The sequence below is a fragment of the Osmerus mordax genome, chromosome 1 (assembly GCF_038355195.1).
Source record: "Osmerus mordax isolate fOsmMor3 chromosome 1, fOsmMor3.pri, whole genome shotgun sequence".
Taxonomy (NCBI): Eukaryota; Metazoa; Chordata; class Actinopteri; order Osmeriformes; family Osmeridae; genus Osmerus; species Osmerus mordax.
The window spans coordinates 25608545-25623785 of NC_090050.1; the positions used below are offsets into that span (position 1 = coordinate 25608545).

The 15241-nt window shown below is 54.7% G+C and overlaps 1 protein-coding gene across 3 annotated transcripts in view; it reads right to left on the bottom strand.

The window, feature by feature from the left end:
• The window catches only part of LOC136946464 (membrane-associated guanylate kinase, WW and PDZ domain-containing protein 3), an 83390-nt gene extending 68440 nt beyond the window's left edge, over nt 1–14950 (bottom strand). For all 3 annotated transcript variants that reach the window (XM_067240818.1, XM_067240811.1, XM_067240827.1), the window contains exon 1: nt 14008–14950. In XM_067240818.1, the coding sequence (XP_067096919.1) occupies nt 14008–14314 (307 nt within the window). In that variant the 5' untranslated portion in view covers nt 14315–14950. The remainder of the gene's footprint in view (nt 1–14007) is intronic.
• Nucleotides 14951–15241: the final 291 nt, after the last annotated feature.

Consider the following 15241-nt stretch of genomic DNA (forward strand, 5'->3'; position numbering starts at 1 on the left):
TCTGAGATTAAGAGGGATTGGGACCGGTCACAGGAGGAGGAAGCCTGGTCAAGGTGATGGACTGCAGGAAACACACACACACACACAGTTTGTCCTTGAGGCAGACCTTAGTGAGCACGGCTCCTGTAACAGCACTCTGATAGAGCTCTGTGACACGGTCACTATCCTGGACACTGTCAAACGGTCACTATCCTGGACACTGTCACAGTCCCTCCCTCCCTCTTTTGCTCTCTCTTTGTCCCTCTCTCTCCCTCCGTCTCACTCTCTCTACACTCTCTCGCTCTCCCTCTCTTGCTCTCTCTTTCTCCCTCTCTTTCCCTCCCTCCCTCTCTCTGTCCCTCTCTCTCTCCCTCCCTCCCTCCCTCCCTCCCTCCCTCCCTCCCTCCCTCCCTCCCTCCCTCCCTCCCTCCCCCTCTCGCTCTCTCTCTCTCTCTATACTCTCTTTCCCTCCCTCTCTTTGAGGCCCCTGCCTCGGGCCTGTCCGTCCTCCTAGAACCTGAACTCCAACTCCTCCAGGTTAGACTTAGACTACAGGTCAGTGTCCAGGCAGAAGACAGGAGGGGAGGAAAAGAGAGGAGAGGAACTAGTAACGCCCTCTGCGCTCTCCAATAACACCTCAGTCACAAACATGTATGTCTTTCACCTCCCTGACAGGAAGGTATGCTCAGCGTCAACACAGCAGACAAAGGTAGAGGCAGGGGCATGGGTAGAGGCAGGGCAGAGTACAGGCACCAGCAGAGTAAAGGCAGACCCAGGCAGGGGCAGTCTCAGAGGTAGAGGGGTGGCAATAGAACAGAACAGAAGAAGTTGAGGTATTAGAGACAGGATGTGACAACAGCACACAGGTCAGACCGGTTTCTGCCTAATCGCCATGGTGATATAATCTCCCTGGTGATACTAGGGAGAGCAAACACATTCCTAGAGTGTCAGACAGAACAGTGTCTCCACCCTGGCCAACTCTTTTAGAGTCAGTGAGTCTGTCTGTAAGCCAGCCTGCCACCCAGCCAGCCAATCGGCCAGCCAGCCACCAAGCCAGCAAGGCTGTTATCATGGTTATCTGGGGGGCTGCTGCCAGCATGTATGGTGTTATCATGGTTATCTGGGGGGCTGCTGCCAGCATGTATGGTGTTATCATGGTTATCTGGGGGGCTGCTGCCAGCATGTATGGTGTTATCATGGTTATCTGGGGGGCTGCTGACAACATGTATGGTGTTATCATGGTTATCTGGGGGGCTGCTGCCAGCATGTATGGTGTTATCATGGTTATCTGGGGGGCTGCTGCCAGCATGTATGGTGTTATCATGGTTATCTGGGGGGCTGCTGCCAGCATGTATGGTGTTATCATGGTTATCTGGGGGGCTGCTGCCAGCATGTATGGTGTTATGGGAGTCAGGTGGCTGAGCGGTTAGGGAAGCGGGCTTGTAATCAGAAGGTTGCCAGTTCGATTCCCGGCCGTGCCAGATGACGTTGTGTCCTTGGGCAAGGCACTTCACCCTACTTGCCTCGGGGAGAATGTCCCTGTACTTACTGTAAGTCGCTCTGGATAAGAGCGTCTGCTAAATGACTAAATGTAAATGTAAAATGTAAATGTTATCATGGTTATCTGGGGGGCTGCTGCCAGCATGTATGGTGTTATCATGGTTATCTGGGAGGGTGTGGCGGTGGTTATCCTTCGACAGGGACATTGTTTCCTAACCTGGGCGTTGAGGCTCAAGCCTCGACACGCTGAACAAATCGAAACTGGGAATCATTTGCAGACGGTTTCACAAGCTAACAAGGCCGTCCTGTTTCTCTGTTTGATGTGTTGAATTTAGTGTAAATCACAGTTATTACGGAAACCGATATTCTTTGTGGTTATAAACAAATAAAAAAAATTAAAGGCTGGGCCTGTGGAGAGGTCTCCTGCTGCTATGTGTGTGTGTTTGTGTATCTTCATGTGTGTGTGTGTGTGTAATTGTGTGTGCCATCGTGTTTGCGTCTGACACTCACAGATCAGTGTGGTTCCCATGGTGACTTTGCAACATCACACACACACGCACATTAATGGGCCCCCACAGTGTGTGTGTGTGTGTGTGTGTGTGTGTGTGTGTGAGTGTGTGTGTGTGAGTGTGAGCGCCCAGCCCTCAGGGTCTGTGGCTGAGACAAGCCAGGAGGGATTACTCCAGATTATGTAACCTGTGAAACACAGACACTCTCTCTGGACACCACTTCCTGTTGCCCTTGGTAATCCCACCCTGAGGCAACACTGTTTGTGTGGATGTATATGTGGGTGGGTGTGTTTGTAATTGTCTATGTATGCGTATTTGGATCCATGTGTATGTCTGTGTGTGTGTTTATGTGTGTTTCCCTCTCCTCTGACCCAGAATGGGGTTAACTCCATCACAAATCTAACCTAATCTATAGACAACCACAGTATCCTGCCTGTCAGTCAGTCAGCACCAGAGGGGAGAGACAAGCAGAAAGACCAGCTGGGAGGAGACACACGTTCTCTCAGGACCAGCAGAGAAGACTGAACGACAGTGATGATGAGTGTCTGTAAACTCTCTCCAGCTGAAGGAACTCTTCACCAGCTTGTCTGTGGACATCTGCCACCTAATACCAGTGTGTGTGTGTGTGTGTCAGCGTGCACCTTGTGCCTTAATGTTTCACTGGCATTCATCCACACAAGTCCCCCACAGCCCCCCTCCTTACTATGTCTGCTCTGCCCTTTTCTGCTCTGCTATCTCCTGCCAACTGTTCTCAAGCCATCAGAGTACACACCTCTCTCTGCCCTCTCTGGGGGCAGAGAAAGAGAGAGAGAGGAGAAATAAAGAGGTAGACAGAAAGAGAATGTGCAGTATGGTTCTCTGATTATACCGTTATTGGTGTTGGGTGTTACAGAAACAGATATGTATTATAACAGCCCTCTTTCCTCACGAACTAACAGACCAGCCCTCATCCTAACAGACCAGCCCTCACCCTCACAGACCAGCCCTCATCCTCACTAACAGACCAGCCCTCATCCTCACAGACCAGCCCTCATCCTCACAGACCAACCCTCACCCTCACTAACAGACCAGCCCTCACCCTCACTAACAGACCAGCCCTCATCCTCACAGACCAGCCCTCATCCTCACTAACAGACCAGCCCTCATCCTCACTAACAGACCAGCCCTCATCCTCACAGACCAGCCCTCATCCTCACTAACAGACCAGCCCTCATCCTCACTAACAGACCAGCCCTCATCCTCACAGACCAGCCCTCATCCTCACAGACCAGCCCTCATCCTCACTAACAGACCAGCCCTCACCCTCACTAACAGACAAGCCCTCATCCCCACAGACCAGCCCTCATCCCCACAGACCAGCCCTCATCCTCACTAACAGACCAGCCCTCACCCTCACTAACAGACAAGCCCTCATCCCCACAGACCAGCCCTCATCCTCACAGACCAGCCCTCACCCTCACTAACAGACCAGCCCTCATCCCCACAGACCAGCCCTCATCCCCACAGACCAGCCCTCATCCCCACAGACCAGCCCTCATCCCCACAGACCAGCCCTCATCCCCACAGACAAGCCCTCATCCGCACAGACAGACACCCCCTCCTCTCAGGTAGCACACATTCACAGTTTCTTCACGCCGCATGAATGCTTATCTCCTGTGCAGGCTGAGCTGGTTTAGCCCGCTGCAGGGAGCAGGCTAATTCAAACGTCCAGGTCCATTACCTGCCAGCGCAGCAGAGGTGACCCTGCCGGCTCCTGCTGCAAAGTCCTGAATGCACCACTCTCTCTGAGAGGGTGGTACTCTGCCACGTGTCCTAAATACAGACTGACCACCGAAACACAGTCCTGCATGAAACACCACAAACAGAGCTGCTATGATCCAACTGAACGGCCCTACGTCTCTTTCAGGGTTTTTTACTATATATTTAGTGTCATGTGGCCCCTGCTCTGTCTGGGGTTGTGTAGCTCTAGAGATCTGACCTCTGCAACTTTGGTCTGGGCCTCGGGTTGAATGACCACTCACATGTCGGACAAGTTCCTAGGGGCCTGGGGCGTGGCACGCAGACTCTACAGTTAGCAAGAGGGTCAGCTAGCTAGCTAGCGTCCGGCCTGCCTCAGGTGAAGTCCACACAGTCTGAGACAGAGACAGACAGCTGAGTGACTCCGTCTGAACACAACACAACACAGAAGGCTGACCCATCCCCCTGCCACTCAGGAGCAGGACTCTGGTATGGTAGCACATGCTACACCGCAAAAACGGATATGGTACACTAGCACATGCTACATACTACAACCCTTGGGAATGAAACAGAGAGGTGGAGAGAGGACAGAGTTGGGAACACTAGCAAGATTCTGTCAATTGCGACGGGAAAAAACAGGAGAAACAGACAGAGAGAGAGATCATTCTAAATGAAGAGAGGAAGGAAGGTAGGCCGAGATAATGACCAGGTCTGTTCTCTGAATGACACTAGTCTTAAGTGTCTCTGCATCATGTATGTGTGGTTGTGAGTTGCACGACTCCACTGAGCTGGCGTGAGATCAGGGCTACTGTTCCCGTCACAATGCAGTTTCATATGAGGGCTCTTAGAAGCAGCCTTGGTTTGGAGTTGGTGAGGTTGTGCTGCTGTTTGTTCATTTCCTCACTGAACTTTTCATTCCTCCCTCTCTGACTCACCCTTTCTCTCTCGTTTCATCTCTCTTTCTTACTGTGTTCTTGTCTCTGTGTCTTTCGATGTCCCTCTTCTAACTACCCTTAAGTGACTAATAATCTTAACCCCGAAATAACCCTAACCAACCCGACCTAACTCATACCAACTCAAGCAGGAACCCTGCTTCTTCTCAAACAGTCTTTCTAGTCAATCCCTCCTCAACGTAATGCTCTTACATCTTCACAGCTTTGACAGTAACAAACACCTCTCCTCCCTCATCCAATCACAACAAACCTCCATTCCTCCTCCTTCCTCACCCCCACCCTCCATCCCTCCCTCCTCACCCCCACCCTCCATCCCTCCCTCCTCACCCTCCATCCCTCCCTCCTCACCCCCACCCTCCATCCCTCCTTCCTCACCCCCACCCTCCATACCTCCCTCCTCACCCCCACCCTCCATCCCTCCCTCCTCACCCCCACCCTCCATCCCTCCCTCCTCACCCCCACCCTCTATACCTCCCTCCTCACCCCCACCCTCCCTCATCACCCTCACCCTCTATACCTCCCTCCTCACCCCCACCCTCTATACCTCCCTCCTCACCCCCACCCTCCCTCATCACCCTCACCCTCTATACCTCCCTCCTCACCCCCACCCTCCCTCATCACCCTCACCCTCTATACCTCCCTCCTCACCCCCACCCTCCCTCATCACCCTCACCCTCTATACCTCCCTCCTCACCCCCACCCTCCCTCATCACCCTCACCCTCTATACCTCCCTCCTCACCCCCACCCTCCCTCATCACCCTCACCCTCTATACCTCCCTCCTCACCCCCACCCTCCCTCATCACCCTCACCCTCTATACCTCCTTCCTCTTTCAAAGGCTGTGCTGGAGAATGTGTGTGTAAGGTGTGTGTACGGTGTGTGTACGGTGTGTGTACGGTGTGTGTACGGTGTGTGTATTGCTGGAGAATGTGAGCAGCACTAATTTGATTATGGTGGGACTAATGATGCTGGGGGCTGGAGACAATATAGCTTCACTGTACCCCCCCCCCCAACCACACACACACACACACACACCCCCCATACACACTTACATCATACAAATCTCTACACATCAGACACATTCACACATCATCATCATACACTTTCACGTGATTCTATTTTCTATGCTTTGTGAACGTACACACATGCACTGCACACACACACACACACACATACATACACGCGCACACACACACACGCTCACACACATCCATGCACACACATGCACACACACAATGAGAGAACAGGGCAGCAGTCTCTGTAGTCATTAATTATTGAGCACATGCAGTACAGTTGGGATCGACTTTACATTCGTTTGTTTTCTACAAACAAATCATACACCAGCCTCTGGTCATACACCAGCCTCTAATCATACACCAGCCTCTGGTCATACACCAGCCTCTGGTCATACACCAGCCTCTGGTCATACACCAGCCTCTGGTCATACACCAGCCTCTAATCATACACCAGCCTCTAATCATACACCAGCCTCTGGTCATACACCAGCCTCTGGTCATACACCAGCCTCTGGTCATACACCAGCCTCTGGTCATACACCAGCCTCTAATCATACACCAGCCTCTAGTCATACATCAGCCTCTAGTCATACACCAGCCTCTAATCATACACCAGCCTCTGGTCATACACCAGCCTCTGGTCATACACCAGCCTCTGGTCATACACCAGCCTCTAATCATACACCAGCCTCTATTCATACACCAGCCTTTGGTCATACACCAGCCTCTAGTCATACACCAGCCTCTAGTCATACACCAGCCTCTAGTCACAGAAGAGGGGGGGGGGAGGAGGAGGGGGGTAAGGGAGAATAGAGACTGAGTGGGTGAAAGGCAGGACAGACCACAGAAGGAGAGAAAGCTCTTAATGAGAGTTTGTTGCTGGGGGCGCTGGGGCTGAACAGCAAGGGGGAGGCTGACTCTGCTGCCTCTAACTGTGGAGCTCTGACACAGAGAGAGGCTGCCTCTAACTGTGGAGCTCTGACACAGAGAGAGGCTGCCTCTAACTGTGGAGCTCTGACACAGAGAGAGGCTGCCTCTAACTGTGGAGCTCTGACAACGAGAGAGGCAGCCTCTAACTGTGGAGCTCTGACAACGAGAGGCAGCCTCTAACTGTGGAGCTCTGACAACGAGAGAGGCAGCCTCTAACTGTGGAGCTCTGACAACGAGAGAGGCTGCCTCTAACTGTGGAGCTCTGACAACGAGAGAGGCAGCCTCTAACAGGTGGGAGTGTCTGATTTGCTGGAGCAGCCGGCCAGGTACAATAGTTCCAACTGTGATGATGAACAGATGTTATTATCCAAGGCAGCGTATAGTACCGGGGGATTTGAACCTTCAACCTCTAGATCTGCAGTCAGATGCTGTAACCACTGAGCTAGCCCTAACCCTGCCTGTCACCGTGTGTCTGATATGTGGTGTGGCTGATAGCAGGTAGGCTGAGCCCTCACACAGCCTCTCTCTTTTAATGCAGTTTCTGATAAATAAAATGTATAAAAATACAAACTTAAGATATGAAACTTAAAGTTTCATATATATATATATATATAAAAAAAAAATAAAAAAAAATAAAAAAAAATAAAAAACATTAATATTCATTTCTCAGCAATAATAAAAGCGATACCGATAGTTTGGAAAATGCCCAATATCGGACGATAATATCGGTCCGCCGATATATCGGTCGGGCTCTAGTCTGAGGTGAGTCTTTCTGGGGGGGGTTAGGTTGCAGATGTGTCTGTAAAGCCCTCGGTGACATGGCTTGTGAAAAGCTCAGCTGTGGTCATGTGGTGTTGAGCTGATGTGGTCATGTGGTGTTGAGCTGATGTGGTCATGTGGTGTTGAGCTGATGTGGTCATGTGGTGTTGATCTGATGTTGGTGTGTCCAGAGTCTTCGCCTCCAATGACATCCTTCTGTTGTCTATTTGTAGAAGGTGCCCTTACAAGGTATGCACTTCGTCATGCAAACCTCCACGTATCTCCTCTCCTTTGCTTTCTAATCTTCTCCTTCTCTCCAGTGGAACATGTAAAGCTGCAGTGTTTTTATTAAATGAGTCTGGTATGACTGTGTTGAAGTCACGGTTCTGCAGAGGGTGTCTGTCTCCCTCTCCGCCAGGCTAGAACAAGCCAGATGTTTGTCCAGGAGGCCTCTGTACTACGGTTCTCTCTCTCATTTCCCTCCCTCTCTCTTATATTCCCTACCTACATTTACATTTACATTTAGTCATTTAGCAGACGCTCTTATCCAGAGCGACTTACAGTAAGTACAGGGACATTCCCCCGAGGCAAGTAGGGTGAAGTGCCTTGCCCAAGGACACAACGTCAGTTGGCATGAACGGGAATCGAACTGGCAACCTTCGGATTACTAGCCCGATTCCCTCACCGCTCAGCCACCTCCCTCCATCTCTCTCATTTCCCTCCCTCCATCTCTCTTTTATATCCCTCCCTCTCTCGTTTTCTCCCTCTCTAGTTTCTGGCACATAATCACAATCCTCTTTCCAATGACAAAGTAAGGCCTGTCAAGAGAGGTCCCCTTCCTGATGTGAGCAGTGCATTAACGTGATTAACCCACATTCCCTCCACACTAACAGGCTGGCTCTGACACACATCCCCCTCGGTGTGGACTAGCTGTTGGAAGTGTAAAAGTGTGACGGCGAGGTCAGGTTTGACAGACAGCTTCACATGCAGCTTTAACTGTTTATATTATTATTATCATTCATGAAGATTGTTATTTTCTCACATTATATAAACACATTATTATATTCAAACAAATGTTCTATGATGATTATGTTTCGTAAGCATGTATACGGTTACACAGTGCAGATGTGATGTTATGTAATGTTACACATCCAGGTTGTGACTGCTGCTCTCCTTTACACCATCACAGGTCCAACTTACGAGATGCCAGTCAGCAGCGAAGGTCAGAAAATAAAATGTTCCCTTTAACTTAACACAGCCCCACCCCAGGCCCCACGGCCCCACCCCAGGGTACAGGGCCCCACCCCAGGGCACAGGGCCCCACCCCAGGCCCCACCCCAGGGCACAGGGCCCCACCCCAGGGCACAGGGCCCCACCCCAGGGCACAAGGCCCCACCCCAGGGCACAGGGCCCCACCCCAGGGCACAGGGCCCCACCCCAGGGCACAAGGCCCCACCCCAGGCCCCACCCCAGGGTACAGGGCCCCACCCCAGGGCACAGGGCCCCACCCCAGGCCCCACCCCAGGGCACAGGGCCCCACCCCAGGGCACAGGGCCCCACCCCAGGGCACAAGGCCCCACCCCAGGGCACAGGGCCCCACCCCAGGGCACAGGGCCCCACCCCAGGGCACAAGGCCCCACCCCAGGGCACAAGGCCCCACCCCAGGCCCCACCCCAGGGCACAGGGCCCCACCCCAGGGCACAGGGCCCCACCCCAGGCCCCACCCCAGGGCACAAGGCCCCACCCCAGGGCACAGGGCCCCACCCCAGGGCACAGGGCCCCACCCCAGGGCACAAGGCCCCACCCCAGGGCACAGGGCCCCACCCCAGGCCCCACCCCAGGGCACAAGGCCCCACCCCAGGGCACAGGGCCCCACCCCAGGCCCCACCCCAGGGCACAGGGCCCCACCCCAGGCCCCACCCCAGGGCACAGGGCCCCACCCCAGGCCCCACCCCAGGGCACAGGGCCCCACCCCAGGCCCCACCCCAGGGCACAGGGCCCCACCCCAGGGCACAGGGCCCCACCCCAGGCCCCACCCCAGGGCACAGGGCCCCACCCCAGGCCCCACCCCAGGGCACAGGGCCCCACCCCAGGGCACAGGGCCCCACCCCAGGCCCCACCCCAGGGCACAGGGCCCCACCCCAGGCCCCACCCCAGGGCACAGGGCCCCACCCCAGGCCCCACCCCAGGGCACAGGGCCCCACCCCAGGCCCCACCCCAGGGCACAGGGCCCCACCCCAGGGCACAGGGCCCCACCCCAGGGCACAAGGCCCCACCCCAGGGCACAGGGCCCCACCCCAGGGCACAGGGCCCCACCCCAGGGCACAGGGCCCCACCCCAGGCCCCACCCCAGGGCACAGGGCCCCACCCCAGGGCACAGGGCCCCACCCCAGGGCACAAGGCCCCACCCCAGGGCACAGGGCCCCACCCCAGGGCACAAGGCCCCACCCCAGGCCCCACCCCAGGGTACAGGGCCCCACCCCAGGGCACAGGGCCCCACCCCAGGCCCCACCCCAGGGCACAGGGCCCCACCCCAGGCCCCACCCCAGGGCACAGGGCCCCACCCCAGGGCACAGGGCCCCACCCCAGGGCACAAGGCCCCACCCCAGGGCACAGGGCCCCACCCCAGGGCACAAGGCCCCACCCCAGGCCCCACCCCAGGGCACAGGGCCCCACCCCAGGGCACAGGGCCCCACCCCAGGCCCCACCCCAGGGCACAAGGCCCCACCCCAGGGCACAGGGCCCCACCCCAGGGCACAGGGCCCCACCCCAGGGCACAAGGCCCCACCCCAGGGCACAGGGCCCCACCCCAGGCCCCACCCCAGGGCACAAGGCCCCACCCCAGGGCACAGGGCCCCACCCCAGGCCCCACCCCAGGGCACAGGGCCCCACCCCAGGCCCCACCCCAGGGCACAGGGCCCCACCCCAGGCCCCACCCCAGGGCACAGGGCCCCACCCCAGGCCCCACCCCAGGGCACAGGGCCCCACCCCAGGGCACAGGGCCCCACCCCAGGCCCCACCCCAGGGCACAGGGCCCCACCCCAGGCCCCACCCCAGGGCACAGGGCCCCACCCCAGGCCCCACCCCAGGGCACAGGGCCCCACCCCAGGGCACAGGGCCCCACCCCAGGCCCCACCCCAGGGCACAGGGCCCCACCCCAGGCCCCACCCCAGGGCACAGGGCCCCACCCCAGGCCCCACCCCAGGGCACAGGGCCCCACCCCAGGCCCCACCCCAGGGCACAGGGCCCCACCCCAGGGCACAGGGCCCCACCCCAGGCCCCACCCCAGGGCACAGGGCCCCACCCCAGGCCCCACCCCAGGGCACAGGGCCCCACCCCAGGCCCCACCCCAGGGCACAGGGCCCCACCCCAGGGCACAGGGCCCCACCCCAGGGCACAGGGCCCCACCCCAGGGCACCACAGATTTTTTATTCACAGCACCTCCTACGTAGGTCAGGGAGATGAAGTGAGGCATGAACACATGCATGTTGTATTCAGCATAGAAGCCTCAGGCTCAAACTTCATATCACAGTATCAAAGAGCCATGCTGCTAAAACAGTGTGTGTGAGTGAACTCTTTAGAAGTCCAGACTGAAGTGCAGTAGAGAAAGCCTTTTCAGGCCCGCTTTATTTGGATCAATGGATGAGAAGAATAATGGCCTGCAGAGACTAGTCTCTCTTTTTCCTTCTTTTTCCTTCTCTCTCCCCCTCTCCCCCTTTCTCTCCCTCACCTTCTCCCTCTCCTCCCCCTCTCTCCCTCTCCTCCCCCTCTCTCCCTCCCTCCCTCTCCTCCCCCTCTCCTCCCAGGTGGAAGGTAGGACCCTCCGGGGGAGAAGTGAGAGAGCAGAGCATCCCGGGAAAAGCAGCGGTGAACATCTGGTGGTGAACGCTGCAACGGCAACCACTTCACCACTTCCGGGTACCCCCCGCCCCCAGGTCCAGCGTCTGCCACAGGAACACACTCTGCTTCAATTATGCAAGAGGTGTAAATTAAACATGAAACCGACACACACACATGGGTTAAATACACATGTAGGATCACACAAACATACCAGAATCACAGAACAACACAGTTGCTGTCAGATGTGTGTGTGTGTTTTCTGTGCCCTTTGTGGCAGCAGATATGTCTCAGCCTGACAGGCAGAGCGTGAGCCGTGACCTACCTCACAAACACATGCCAGGCTGGAGACCAGCGTGGAGGCTGATAGAGGCTGGAGACCAGCGTGGAGGCTGATAGAGGCTGGAGACCAGCGTGGAGGCTGATAGAGGCTGGAGACCAGCGTGGAGGCTGATAGAGGCTGGAGACCAGCGTGGAGGCTGATAGAGGCTGGAGACCAGCGTGGAGGCTGATAGAGGCTGGAGACCAGCGTGGAGGCTGATAGAGGCTGGAGACCAGCGTGGAGGCTGATAGAGGCTGGAGATCAGTTCGAGGTCTGTCTTGAGTCTGATGAGGGTTACAGATAATACAGACAATTCCTTGACTCTGCCCACAAATTACTGTTAAAACTCTGCACTTCTGATACTTGATGTTCTGCTCTACTTTCTAGATGCACTATTTGTAAATCTCTTTGGACAATAGCGTCTACTAGATTAATACAATATTAACCCTAACCCAATGTCAGGAGAACACAGAGATTGGTGAAAAACGAGAAAGAGATTAATCCTCCCCCCCTCTTCCTCCCTCCCCTCCCCCCCTCCCTCTCCCTCCCTCCCTTCCCCCTCTCCCTCCCTCCTCCCCCTCTCCTTTCCTATGTGCCCTTTATTAATCATCCTTGGTTAGTGGGGCATAGAGAGTAAGTAGTGTAAGATGCTCTGGGGCGTGCAGAGCAGTAGGAACGCCCACACACACACACACACACACACACAAACAGTCATAAACAAATAAAACACACACATTCACAAATAAAAGCTCTCTCTTTCACACACACACATTGATATAACAAAAAAAAGTGGCGCGCGCACACACACGCGCGGTCCCAAACACAGCTGCTCTCCAGGGCTCCTGGCCAGAAGCCCTCAGCTGCAGCTGATGTAACCTTTTACACAACCTCAGTTCAGCCTGGCTCACACAGCCCTCCTAACAGCACCATCCTCAGTTCAGCCTAGCTCACACAGCCCTCCTAACAGCACCATCCTCAGTTCAGCCTGGCTCACACAGCCCTCCTAACAGCACCATCCTCTGTTCAGCCTGGCTCACACAGCCCTCCTAACAGCACCATCCTCAGTTCAGCCTGGCTCACACAGCCCTCCTAACAGCACCAACCTCAGTTCAGCCTGGCTCACACAGGCCTCCTAACAGCACCATCCTCAGTTCAGCCTGGCTCACACAGGCCTCCTAACAGCACCATCCTCAGTTCAGCCTGGCTCACACAGCCCTCCTAACAGCACCATCCTCAGTTCAGCCTGGCTCACACAGGCCTCCTAACAGCACCATCCTCAGTTCAGCCTGGCTCACACAGGCCTCCTAACAGCACCATCCTCAGTTCAGCCTGGCTCACACAGCCCTCCTAAAAGCACCATCCTCAGTTCAGCCTGGCTCACACAGGCCTCCTAACAGCACCACCCTTTCACCAAACAGGTTTGTACAGAAACGGCCTGCTAAGAGATCAAAGGACTCTGAAAAGACAGCACTACAGCAGCCAACAAGCCTGATTCACACACACCTCATACATGAAGAACAAGGTCATACACACACATGCAGCAGAAGGCTACGTACAGAACAGACACTATAGCCTCACACACACACACACAGTGGCCTCACACACACACACACACACACACACACTGGTCTCACACACTGTGTTCTCACACACACACACACACACACACACACACACACACACACACACACACACACTGTGGCCTCACACAGAGAAAGAGAGAGAGAGACAGAGAGACAGCAGATCAAGGCTGATAGACAGACTAGACAGACCCTTGTTTTACATCATCAACATCACTGTTCCTCCTGGTGGACAACAGCCAGGAGGAGAGCAGGAGGAGGGTTCCAGAGGACCCAGACGGCCCCCTCCCCTCTCTTCCCCTCCCCTTCCCCTCCCCTTCCCCCTCCCATGACAGGAAAGTAGACATCCCCCTCAGAAATTACCAGCAGATCAGCCAATCCCATCACAGGACACAATCACTAGAGTGCTTGTTGATCAGCCATGAAGTATAAGGAAAAGTAGGGTTTTCAAATCTAAGCTACAGCATTAAGCAACCATTTATTCATATGGACATTAGTCCGTTCTAATTGAGAAATCCGGGCAAAGCTATCCCAGAGTATCCCTGATACAGAGTAATGTAATAATTACCATGAATAGAAGAGGGATTTTAAAAAGCTGCGTTAGCTATAGGCCAGAACCATTATGACTATTAAATGCATCTCTCTCTCTCTCTCTCTCTCTCTCTAAGAGATAAGTAAAAGAACGAATTATTATTGCCAAAAGCCTTCTGGATTTGCCTGTTTAATGCTCTACGCGCTTTAACGAGAGTTCGTCAGATAAGTGATCATGTGTCGGTAGCGTGTTGCTGACAGGAACACACTACCTGTGGACAAAAAGTGGAAACATTTCGCATTTCTGATTGACACAAAACAGACACGGGTGTGTCGACAAGGAGGAACACGTACCTGGTTTGACAGTCTTCAGACGGATAGGCTCCCGAAAGTGGCGAATGACGGCCAGAGTGTCACGGTTTGTAAGTCCACTAACCGGGGTACCGTTCACCTCCAACAGAACGTCTCCGTAGTAGGGCAGTTTACCGACGTGACACACCAGAACCTCGAGCTTCATCTGACCCAGGTACGGAAACTGTCCGAGCTCTGCTCCCCCCAGGACCTCCACCACGGAGCCGAACTCGCCAAGGTTCCCCCATGACACGGAACACTCTTGCACCTTGCTGGACCAGTGTTTCTTCTTTTTCAGCGTTCTGGACATGGTCAGGCCGTTTGCTGGGAAGGTGTAGTCACTTTCTAGTTTCACAGTCACGAAAACAGTAGAGAATATGTCCCAACAGACGCCTCGTAACTTAAGAGAGCCATAGCTTGATTTATTGCAATTTGACTTGTAGCGCACGAACGTGGGTCATGGATGGTGTGTTCCAACGGTTTTGTGGCCTATTTCAAAAACATTTAAAATCCAACATCCAACAACTCAATGATATTATTTACTTCATTCGCTGCGATGACTTCTGTTTGTATCCCAATATAGATTTATCTGTGCGTAATATATAAAACGTGACCGCAATGCTAGCATAGAACATGCGCTCATTTAATCACACCACGACTCGGTCTGACGCTTTTTGAAAAGCCTCCAGCAGCTAGTTGACAAACCCGGGAAAACGGTACACGACAGCGCGAGAAACCAACAAACCTGCTTGGCTGTTTGGAACAACAGCACCTGTTTTAGTGCGTCAACGAAACACGCTTTATATAGGCTACATTACGAAGGCGACGCGGGCAGTTGTCTAAACGCTGTCTGAACGAAGGTTTCTTCTCGGTAGTGGTCGTTCTAGTGAATAATACTACGCATTTTGCTACTGGCCGATGCGACCGCTTCCCAACCGTGCTACAGGTTCGGTTTCCCGTCCACACCTGGCGCGCTGGCACTGTCAAGCGAGCCGCGCGACTGCCGCCCATCTATGCAGATGTCACTGCGCGCGACTCAACCTTTCCTCGACGTTCACGCGGGCTCCATCCCTCGGTGTCGAGGCGAACCGACCATTACAATACTTTGGGTAAATACGGTGTAGAAGAACAAGGAAAATGGTTTCACTCTTTATTACACAGATGTATTTAGATTACTTTCAGTGGTTTATTTAGTCAAACGTTTTTTTCTCACGTCGGTAATATAATTAGTATAACG